The sequence below is a fragment of the Phyllobates terribilis genome, unplaced genomic scaffold (genome assembly GCF_046119375.1).
Source record: "Phyllobates terribilis strain yellow unplaced genomic scaffold, ASM4611937v1 Scaffold_1__5_contigs__length_1240528914, whole genome shotgun sequence".
NCBI classification, from domain to species: domain Eukaryota; kingdom Metazoa; phylum Chordata; class Amphibia; order Anura; family Dendrobatidae; genus Phyllobates; species Phyllobates terribilis.
Genome location: NW_027362761.1, coordinates 186,297,356 through 186,309,557, shown reverse-complemented (window position 1 = coordinate 186,309,557; position 12,202 = coordinate 186,297,356). Strand labels below are relative to the sequence as shown.

General features: G+C 44.2%; 1 protein-coding gene across 1 annotated transcript in view; it reads left to right on the top strand.

Annotated features, from left to right (window-relative positions):
- NMRK1 (nicotinamide riboside kinase 1) overlaps positions 1 to 10,200 on the top strand; it is a 104,411-nt gene extending 94,211 nt beyond the window's left edge. The window contains exons 7-9 of the mRNA XM_073670670.1: positions 3,696 to 3,802; positions 4,807 to 4,875; positions 9,512 to 10,200. Coding sequence (XP_073526771.1) covers positions 3,696 to 3,802; positions 4,807 to 4,875; positions 9,512 to 9,531 — 196 coding nt within the window. The 3' untranslated portion in view covers positions 9,532 to 10,200. The remainder of the gene's footprint in view (positions 1 to 3,695; positions 3,803 to 4,806; positions 4,876 to 9,511) is intronic.
- The last annotated feature ends 2,002 nt before the right edge of the window (positions 10,201 to 12,202 follow it).

The following is a 12,202-nucleotide window of genomic DNA, read 5'->3' as shown; positions in this document are numbered from 1 at the left end:
AAACTGCCCAGCGCTGCAGAGTTGTTGAAAGCTGTAACACAGCAGCCTGATCTGTGGCTCTCACCGCTGAACATACAGCCAGGCATGGTCGTGTGTGACAATGGGCGGAACCTGGTGACGGAGAAATGACAGCCGGAGTAGATACGGTTTCCCTCTATGTCAGTCCTTTCACCGAGCTAAATACAACTCTCAGCAAAAAAAGTTGTGGACTGGCTCCGTATCGTCCCTGGCCACATTCACCTGTCCACGTGTTTGTGGTTAGGCGGTCCTTCCCAGTAAGTGCAGTGGGGAGGGCACGAGTAATGTTGTGGGACCCGTGCTTGTGGAAGGCGGAGGCGACACCGGGAGAAACAGTGGCGGCTGGGGACCGAGTATGGACACCCGGCCGCCGCCGGCATGAGGTTATGAAAAGCTTCCGCCTCCACGAGCCTAAAAGGCCACATTTCAAGTACAAGCAGCTGTCAAAAATTTGGCAGTATAGTATTGCAGCCTGTGGCTGGGTGGCTGGCTGCATACTTGCGCTTGCATTCCAAGGAATGGGGTAGGGACAACTGAACGCTGCACTGGGACAAGGACATGGGCGGTGATTGTTGCAAGTCTGCAATGACAGGTGCATGGCGGGAGGCATCTTCGCATGCGCCAAGGATCACTTATGATGGGCACACTTTTAGGCAGTGACCTGGGAGTCAGAAAGGCTTCCAGAGGTCTTCCCCATGCTGTTCCCATGTCTTTTCAGCACTGTATGCATGTGTCTGATGATGTGTCACACACCACATGGCCAGATAAGGTTGTAAAATATTAAAATGACCTTTCCCAGTGAATGCATTTGTCTTTGTTGAAAGCAATGCAAAAGTGCAAAAACGCATCAAAAACGCTACGTGTGAACATAGCCCAAGGTGTGGAGGAGTATTTTTGTTGTTGGTTATTTATATACATTGTACATGTCATGGAAAGGATGTTCCTTAACATATTTCCCAGGAAAATCCATTTTGGTTTCATTTTGGTATGTTTTATTGCGAGTCCGTAAAAATGGCGTAATACCTCTGACAACGTTGTTGACAGCAGTGACCTGGGAGTCAGAAATGCTTCCAGGGGTCTTCCCCATGCTGATCCCATGTCATTTGAGCACTGTTCCCATTGATTTGCGCAATTTTTAGGCCCTCTGCTGACAGCCGGGGGGAGACGCCTGAAAAATGCTCGAGTTTCCCATAGACTTACATTGGGCTCGTTGCTCGGGTCGAGCACCCGAGTATTCCAATTTGCTCGACCCGAGCATTTTAGTGCTCGCTCATCACTAGTGATCACACCTTGCAGAGCTGTTGCACCAAGTGGACTGACATGAATCATGGCTCCAACACGAGAGATGTCAATTGAAACAAAGGAGAGGATTATCAAACTCTTAAAAGAAGGTAAATCATCACGCAATGTTGCAAAAGATGTTGGTTATTCACAATCGGCTGTGTCTAAAATCAGGACCAAATACAAACAACATGGGAAGGATGTTAAAGGCAAACATACTGGTAGACCAAGGACGACATCAAAGCATCAAGACCGGAAACTTAAAGCAATATGTCTCCAAAAGAGGAAATGCACAATAAAACAAATGAGGAACGAATGGGAGGAAACTGGAGTCCATGTCTGTGACCGAACTGTAAGAAACCGCCTAAAGGCTATGGGTTGAACTAGATGAACTTAGTCTTCCTTCAACCTTAAAAACTATGTTACTATGTAAAGGAAATGGGATTTACATACAGAAAAGCTAAATATAAGCCATCATTAACACTTAAACAGAAAAAAACAAGGTTACAATGGGCTAAGGAAAAGCAATCGTGGACTGTGGATGACTGGCTGAAAGTCATATTCCGTGATGAATCGCGAATCTGCATTGGGCAAGGTGACGATGCTGGAACTTTTGTTTGGTGCCATTCCAATGAGATTTATAAAGATGACTGCATGAAGAGAACATGCAAATTTCCACAGTCATTGATGATATGGGGCTGCATGTCAGGTAAAGGCACTGGGGAGATGGCTGTCATTACATCTTCAATAAATGCCCAAGTTTACATTGATATTTTGGACAGTTTTCTTATCCCATCAATTGAAAGGATGTTTGGGGATGATGACATCATTTTTTCAAGATGATAATGGATCCTGCCATAGAGCAAAAACTGTGAAAACATTCCTTGAAAGAAGACACATAAGGTCAATGTCATGGCCTGAAAATAGTCCGGATCTCAATCCAATTGAAAATCTTTGGTGGAAATTGAAGAAAATGGTCCATGACAAGGCTCCAACCTGCAAAGCTGATCTGGCAACAGCAATCAGAGAAAGTTGGAGCCAGATTGAAGAAGAGTACTGTTTGTCACTCATTAAGTCCATGCCTCAGAGACTGCAAGCTGTTATTAAAGCCAGAGGTGGTGCAACAAAATACTAGTGATGTATTGGAGTGTTCTTTTGTGTGTTTGTTTTTCATGATTCCATAATTTTTTCCTCAGAATTGAGTGACTCCATAACTTTTTCCCTCTGCTTGTCCTGAAAAAAATTACCCTTCCTGAGTACCACATTTTTTATCTTGATTTCTTTTAGTGTTTCTTAAAGCCCTAAAGTTGCCATTTGAAATGACTTTAGTTTCGTGCCATGTCTGTGATCTGCTTTTTTTCAACAACATTAAACAACTGAATGAACATCCTCCGAGCTCGGTGATTCCATAATTTTTGCCAGGGGTTGTAATAAATGGGTAAAAGAGGGGGTTATTTATTTCAACAAAGGACTCCCATGTCATTATTTTGGGAGGGGGGGGGGTCTCCCATTTTAATAACCAGTAAAGGCTAAGTATACAGCTGTGAGCTGATATTAATAGCCTGGGAAGCTCCATGTTTATTACATCCTTCCCAGGCTATAAACTTCAGCCCCCAGCTGTCCGCTTTCCCTCAGCTGGTTAGCAACATTTCGGGGGATCCTACACCATTTTTTTTCTGTAATTTATTTATTACTAAAATACATGTACAGTAAGCTACAAACGCACTGTATTAATTATATATGTCACTCACATATTTCTCTCTATTCTATGTACCGTATTTATCAATTCTTTTTATTCTATTCTGACAGGTCACACTGTGAATTTACTGTACTTGGCTAATGAAGTGTTTGGTTTCTAGGAGATGGGTGCGTAAAAATCGGATGGCACACGCATAGTCCGAGTGTGGTGCGATTTTTTTTCTCGCACCCATTGACTTGCATTGGCGAGTCTCATCCGATATACGCAGCATGCTGCAATTTTTTTGTTTCTCAGTGTGATTCCAGCTGAGAAAAAATCTCAGAGCAGCAGGCAATCATAGAATAACATTAGTCAGAGTGCAGTCAGATTTTTTATCGGATTGCACTCGTCCGTTTTTCTCGCAGATGAGTATGAGTGACACTGGTCATAATTGAAAAAATTGGCCTGGTCAGGAAGGTGAAAACAGGCTGGAGAGTGAAGGGTTTAATAACCACTTTAAAAGATAATTGTTGAGTGTATTGCAGGACATTGGAGAATATAAATGACACCAAAACAGGAGCCAGGGTGTAGGTTCTTTCCTTTTGACCGACTCGGCATTGGAAAAATAAAGTAAAACATTCAGAATACTATATAGTGAAGTACGATATGTGCTGTTGATAAGATGTACTGGAAAGTAATAAATTTGCCCTGTACCCAGCACACGGGTTTATGACCCTCCAGATCCTCCGGGATACTTTGATGGACACGTGTGGCCCATGTATATAAAGCACAAAGAAGAAATGGACAAGCTCCCACGGGAAATAGGTATTAGATGTCTACATTACATACTGCATTTATATTTGTGGAAAATAGAACATTACAGAAATATTTTTAAAAACAATTAGCCTTTATTCCAATCATTATTTTTGAGTATTATGTGATATTGTACTACTATGGTGGTACGTGCTTTTCAGATGAATTCCAGCTTGTACTAAGGAAACATGCAAATCCTATATCCATACAATAAAATAGGATATTGGGGTCTATTATAAAAATAAAATACTGTGCACATTTCCAACATTTTGGGGGCTATGGAATACTTTAGAAAATATTTTTTAGATTTTGCTGAACAAGCATAACCTACTAAAGTATGCCAAAAGCCTAAAGAAGTAAAAATATTTTTTTTCCCGTAAATAATTATAATTATGTATGAGATGTAATGCCAAGATAATAAAACACTTACCAGTCACCATCCTCCTGGTCTGCAGCATCACTCCGGTCCTCTTCTGTCACATGACATGAAAACAGACTAGCTGTATCACACATGGACCAGAAAACGCTTTCATAATGTAAGTCTACAGAGCCTTGTTATTAGGGTGCATTCAGACTGCCGTATTACTCGCTCAGACTGGCTGTCAGCTCTCCTGACCTGAGCGTGACAGCTGCATAGAAATATATCCACGCTGTCCCGCTTAAGTCAAGAGAGCCACGAGCTAGTGCAAGGATTGCGATGCGATCCTCACGTCATATGGCAGGCTGACTGCACCTTTAGTCTCATAGACTTACATTGACGGGAGAGGAACCACACCACACAGAAGTCCCTGTGTGAACTGGCAAGAGAGAGGATCGCTCACGTGACCCAGAAGCTGACCCATAGCGGCAATGGATTACATTTCTTACATAATTAGAACACTTTAGGGGAAAAAAATTACTGGGACTTCTTCTTCTTTAATAAATGGTAGCGATTCCTTCTTTAATTCGAAAATTAAACACCACCAAGCCTCTATGATAATTAATAATTATTTTTTTTATCATTTTTGCTTTTTTAGTTTTTTTGGATGGCATGAAAACAAAAGAGGAAATTCTCTGTAGTGTGTACGCGGACATTAAAAGAGTTGGTAAGTTATTTTATTGACTATGGGGAAAATAAGTATTTGATACACTGCTGATTTTGCAAGTTTTCCCACCTACACAGAATGGAGAGTTCTGTAATTTTTATCATAGGTACATTCCAACTGTGAGAGACAGAATCTAAAAAAGTAATCCAAAAAAAATCACATTGTATGATTTTTAAAAAATTAATTTGCATTTTATCGCATGAAATTAGTATTTGATACAATAGAAAAACAGAACTTAATATTTGGTATAGAAACCTTTATTTGCAATTACAGAGATCAGAAGTTTCTTGTAGTTCTTGACCAAGTTTTGCACACACTGTAACAGGGATTTTGGCCCACTCCTCCATACAGATCTTCTCTGGATCTTTCAGGTTTCGGATCTGTCGCGGGGCAACATTGAGTTTCAACTCCCTACAAAGATTTTCTATTAGGTTCAGGTCTGGAGACTGACTAGGCCACTCCAGGACCTTGAAATGCTTCTTATTGAGCCACTCCTTCGTTTCCCTGGCTATGTGTTTCGGGTCATTGTCATGCTGGAAGGCCCAGCCACAACCCTTCTTCAATGCTCTTACTGAGGGATGGAGTTTGTTGGCCAACATCTCACGATGTATCACCCCATCTCCCTTCAAAACGGTGCAGTCATCCAGTCCCCCTTTGCAGAAAAGCACCCCCAAATTATTATGTTTCTCCCACCATGCTTCACTGTTGGAACGGTGTTCTTGGGGTTGTACTCATCCTTCTTCTTCCTCGCCACTTCTGGATCAACCAGATGCTCATTGGCGAACTTCAAACGGACCTGGACATGTGCTGGCGTGAACAGGGGGACCTTCGTGCCCTTCAAGATTTTAATCCATCACTGTTGGTCTGACCACTGGGATTCCCAGCAATCCTGGGAACAGGGCACTGCAAGGCCCCATTTTGAACAGAGCAGAGGTTGAACTTGCGCATCACTGTTCCATTCATTCTCTATGGAACTGAAGGATATAGCCAAGTATATCAGTTTAAAACTTGGCACAGACCAGTGGCGTACCGCCAATGGCGGCAGGCCACGCGACTGCTATGGGGCCCGTGAGCCGAGGGGGCCCGATAGCAGTCGCCCCCCTTCTGTAACCCCCGCTCCGCTGTTTGATTGCCGCCGCCACTGTGTTCAGACATTGCCATGCGCTGTGCAGCTGTGTCTTGTAGTAATGACGGCAGGGGTGACACTGCGCCTTTAATTGTGCTTGTGTCGCCCCTGACGCGTCATTACTAGCAGACACAGCCGCACAGTGCACTGCGCGCGGCCATGTCTGAAATCAGTGACGGCGGGCGGCGGCAATCAAACAGCGGAGCGGGGGGTGCAGGAGGGGGGGCCCTGTTTAAGGGAGGCCCCGATGGAGGGGGGGCCCTGTTTAAGGGAGGCCCCGATGGAGGGGGGCCCTGTTTAAGGGAGGCCCCGATGGAGGGGGGGCCCTGTTTAAGGGAGGCCCCAATGGAGGGGGTCCCTGATGAAATGGCGGCAATTAAGCAGCGCCGGCGGAGCAGAGGGTGCAGGAGGGGGCCCAGATTAAGTGCCGGCAATCAAACACTGCCGGAGGTCATCTCTGTGGACATGCTGGGGGAGCGGTCTGGGCCCCGACGGCGAGTGGGCCCCTCTGATGGTCCAGAGCCTGTGGTGGCCATCAGACATGCCGGCGGCCCTGCACAGCTGGACCGGACACAGGACAAGGGGCAGATAAGTGAGGCTTGCCACTAGATTCCCCAGTCCCCGTATTAAATATATTTCTAATGTGTATTGTGTGTATGTCAGTGTGTATGCTGTGTATATATATATTTATGTCCGTTTTATGTGTTTTTAAGAATGTGTTCAAATATGTACGTATCTGTGTATGTGCTTGTCTGCATATGTATGTGTGCATATCTGTGTACCATCTGCATGTCTGCGTACCGTGTACAAGCATGTCTGCGTACTGTGTGCATGCGTGCATGTGTGCGTACAAGCATGTCTGTGTACTGTGTGTGTGCATGTCTGTGTGCTGTGTGTGTGCATGTTTGCATATGTGAAGGGTGAGGGGGCAGCCTTTGCCCTGTGTTGTATACCTACATTTCTCCACCATATCTGTGCATCATGAATGTTGGTATGTATTAAAGGGGCCACTGAGACTCTTTCGCCCGGGGCCCACGAAAACCTGGAGCCGGCCCTGGTTGAAAGCAATGATGGAGGAGGGATAGTCATATGACACTCCATCTCCCTCATTACTCCTCCGCTTCTGACACAGTGGGGTGATGACGCTCCACGCTCTGTCAGACAGTGGAGCTGGCAGCTGCTGAGGTGATGACAGAGACTGAAGCAGCGGGGAACGAGGAGCGGTATTTATTTATTTTTGTAAATCAGTGAGTACTGATAGTACTGGAGGACTGGGGCTTCATTTTACCCTATGGTGGGGGCCGCCTTTTACCCTATGGGGGGCTGCATTATACTGCATACAGAACCATGGGGAGTTCATTATACTGTGTGGAGGACCATGGGGAGTTCATTATACTGTGTACAGGACCATGGGGAGCGCATTATACTGTGTGGAGGACCATGGGGAGCGCATTATACGGTGTGGAGGACCATGGGGAGTGCATTTTACTGTGTGGAGGACCATGGGGAGTGCATTATACTGTGTGGAGGACCATGTCGAGTGCATTATACTGTGTGGAGGACCATGTCGAGTGCATTATACTGTGTGGAGGACCATGTCGAGTGCATTATACTGTGTGGAGGACCATGTCGAGTGCATTATACTGTGTGGAGGACCATAAGGAGTGCATTATACTGTGTGGAGGACCATGGGGAGTGCATTATACTCAGTGGAGTGTGGAGAGGTGTGGGGGTCATTATACTGTATGTAGGCCCACTATACTGCATGGAAGGCTGTGTGGGGGTCACAGTTGGGGGATTATACTATGTTGGGGTCACCATACTTTGCCCTGGGAGTTGAGATGAGGTACAGTAGGCAGGGCTGTGGAGTCAGTAAGCCAAACCTCCGACTCCTCAATTTCCATGACACCGACTCCAACTGCGACTCCCTCATACATGGCTCATGTTTAAGTGATAAATTTACTGTAGCACAGATTCATCTCAGCTAGAAGTCTAGACCCTTAGATCAGGAATAGGACAGACATTTATAGGACATTTCATAACTTTCCCAAATTCTTATGAAAAAAATATTCCCCACAAACTGCACTGAACTATTGTACCCAATTTATTATATATTTTAGGAGTCTGTCCATTTTATACCGACTCCCACTCCACAGCCCTGACAGTAGGGTCATTTCACTGTGCATGTAGAGGCTAATGAGGAGGAATGCACCATGGGAGTATCATACTGTGTTAAGGGGGGGGGGGGGGGGGGGGGGGACACTTTTGTTGGCATCACATTTTATGGGGCAATGAAAGAGGAATCTAGGACTTCAGCAGGGAAGAAAATTGCTATGCAACGGATGGAAAGTTGTGAGATCTGCTCTTCTGTGCCCCCAACAATTATTTACATTTTTTTTTTTTGGGAGGGGGGGGGGCAATTAGAACTTCTGCTATGGGGCCCCATGATTCCTATGTACGCCCCTGGCACAGACCCTTTAATTCTGAATGTGTTGTCATATTGTCAATTATTGTTGCCCTAGTGCCCATTCAACCTAGCTGATAACATTCATTCATCATGAGAATCACTTGGTTGAACTTGATACAAATGTGTTTTGTTTTTTTTAAAACAGTATGCATTAAGATTGCTACTTCCAGTAGGTGGCACTAGAGTTCTAGTCCTCTTCGTCTCTGAAGAGGCAATTTGCACATTTAAATTCCCAGAGGAGCATGCATGGTGTATAAGTCTTCTCACCTTGGCATGCCAGGCCTGACTTATCACTCTCCACAAGGAGAAACGTTACCCCTTAGATCCCAATTTTAAACAGTATTAACTATAAAACTGGGCTCAGCAATTTGTGCTGTTTGTAATGGCAGAGCCACAGAGCCCAGGGATCGGGTGCAGCTCTGTAGATGTGATCTCACCACTGTATATGGTAAACAGTCACTGGATAGGCAGTAACCAATCATTCCATATCTTTTATTCACTACAATGGAGGATGACTAGAAATATACAGCCACATCTATTGCAAAGGGAGGACACCAGAACACCGATGAAAAGGCAAGTTCTCTGCAGTTCATGACCATGCCAATCAAACATTTATGGCAGATACAATTGATGTACCATAAATGTCTGTAGTCAGGAAATCACTACAAAGGTGCTGCCATGCACCCAGAGAAAAAGTAAAAAAAAGAGAAAAAATAGGTCCGATATTGGGTTTTGGGGTTGTTCCTTGCGTGCTGCTCTGCTACCTTTGATACATAAGCTGCTCTATGTACAGTACACAAGAGAAGCTGGCCACGGCGGCACTCATACTTATTGTCATATTACAATACATTACTATTTTAAAGGGGGTTTCCGGCCTGATGTAAAAAGCTCAGTCTTTATAGAATAAAAGTTGTTTAATTCCTCTGTAAACTAATTGTAAAAATGCCCATCTCTCGCTGTATATGTCCTTGTTCAGACATTTTCAGCTACTAAGATTATAAGGATTTTACTGAACTGTAATTAATTTGTCTCTGTTTTTAAAGCTCTACATTGTACATCCTAAGAAACCGAAGACCAACAGAAACTATGGACCAAAAGACACAAAGCAGCTACTGTAAAGATGAAGAAGAGGCCTTTGTTCTGTGGTCTATGTTCTGGCTGCAGCTACACTACACTTCTTGTCGCTGGTATACAGCCACATCAAAGTCGCACATGTAGTGCCAGCACAGCTATTTTATGCATTGTCGAAGCAATAAAGGGGTTATTTCAGTTTTGAGGAAATAAACTGGCAGCTGCATGTGTGATAACGTAGTGAAAATAATCCCATACTAAAAATATAATCCCCTTCCTCTTCAGATCTAGTGGTTTGTGGTCCCACTGTTCTATGATAATATTACTGATGCTGTGCAGGTAACCATCCAAGACCATCACAGGTGGAGTAGATACTGACATTACTGCCATGATTGGCTGGAGTTGTCACATATCGGTACAGCACGTCACAGCTTCCTCAAAATATGCACAGATCGGACAGGAACCATGAACTTTGACATTTATTGTGACAAGTAGCAATACATTTCTATGCTGTACAATTTTTTTAATTATGTTATTCCATATCTAACAGGGTTTTTTTTTTGTTTGCTTGTTTTTTTTTAAGTGCAGAAAACTAATCTAAATCTCAATTACCCAACTGAGTGACTACTTAATGATGACACTTTATAAATAATGGACCATATCTTGTGTCGTGTTTACAATCCAAAACCCAGATTGCTACACAACTACTTAGGAAACAAGGGTAGTTAGTGAGTTAGGCCACATTCACACATTCAGTATTTGGTCAGTATTTTACCTCAGTATTTGTAAGCCAAAACCAGGAGTGGAACAATCAGAGGAAAAATATCATAGAAACACGTCACCACTTCTGTATTTATCACCCACTCCTGGTTTTGGCTTACACATACTGAGGCAAAAAACAGACCAAATACGGAATGTGTGAATATGGCCTAAGGTTCAAATACTGGTGGATTGGTGGAGCTATGAGAGACTTTCTGGAGAACGACAAATTTGGTAGTCTATGGTTAACATCCCATAATTATTAGATTAGGAATAGGAAATTATTATTATTAATTATTATTATAGCTCCATTAATTCCATGGGGCTTTACATGTTTAAAAGGGGTATACATAGCAAACAACAATTACAATAAATTTTGAACAATATAAGTCAGCGACTGGTACTGGAGGAGAGAGTACCCTGCACTCGAGGGCTCACAGTCTACAAGGGATGGGTGAGGATACAGTAGGTGAGGGTAGAGCTGGTTGTGCAGGTTGTAGGCTTGTCGAAAGAGGTGGGTCTTCAGGTTCCTTTTGAAGGTTTCCACGGTCGACAAGAGTCTGATGTGTTGGTGTAGAGAGTTTCAGAGTAGGGGAGATGCACGGGAGAAATCTTGTATGCGATTGTGGGAAGAGGAGATAAGAGGGGAGTAGAGAAGGAGATCTTGTGAGGATCGGAGGTTGCGTGCAGGTAAGTACCGGGAGACTAGGTCACAGATGTTTGGAGGAGAAAGGTTGCGGATTGTTATGATCTGCTACAAGCACTAAGGAAAGACAGGAGATCTGTCCCTACAATAGAACTAAGCTGGATCCCTACGATGTAACGGGGAACCTGATCCTGCGATCAGACCCGCTAAAGTCCTCGGCTAGTCTGAACGAAGACCTATAGATGCGAGGAAGGGATCCCTACAAGAACTAGGGACTGGGAGAAAGATGGACACCTCCTAGCAGAAATTGTAGCAGAAATAAGACAAACAAACAACATAGAACATAGAGGTCCGAAGACCTAGCAAAACTGACTGAGAAAGGTAACAGAGTACCAAGCTAGCTCAAGAGTAGAAATTACAATGAAGTCCAGCAAGGCCAGGAGGGCGGAGCAGGATTAAATAGGCAAAAAAGGTCATGTGACCAGCAAACTAGAAAAAAACTAACAGGAGAGTTCTAACATGGATGGCTTTGTATGCCGTGGTTAAGGTTTTGAACTGGAGTCTCTGGGCAATGGGGAGCCAGTGAAGGGATTGACAGAGGGGAGAGGCTGGGGAATAACGGGGGGACAGGTGGATTAGTCGGGCAGCAGAGTTTAGGATAGATTGGAGGGGTGTGAGAGTGTTAGAAGGGAGGTCACAGAGCAGGAGGTTGCAGTAGTCGAGGCGAGAGATGATGAGGGCGGGCACTAGGGTTTTTGCAGATTCGTGGTTTAGGAATGTGCGGATCCGGGAAATATTTTTGAGCTGGAGTCGGCAGGAAGTGGAAGGAAATCAAGTAATCCATCTACTATTTTTATTTCCATTGAGCCTTGTGTAAGCTACTGTGGTATCCCAACAGTGGCTCCTTCTGGAAGGCAGATAACATCACAAATGTCTTACTGTCAAATACGCTGCTCTGACATCACGTGTGGGTTTCAACAAGGTGAACTACTGTGATTTCTTTCATGTAAGCTACTGTGACCTTGGTGTGTTTCAGACGTCCATTGTGATGTCAGAGCATCTTAACCTAAAGCTGAATTCACATGTCTGTGAATCATGGTCTGAATATGGACTGCGATGCAAATACACAGGCTGCCCGCAGATTTCCTGACCTGACCTGACCTTGACAGTCAAGATCAGGTCAGGTGACCTGCTGCCAGTCTATGTATCTGCATCATGGTCTATAATCGGACCGTGACACAACGCCTGAATTCAGCCT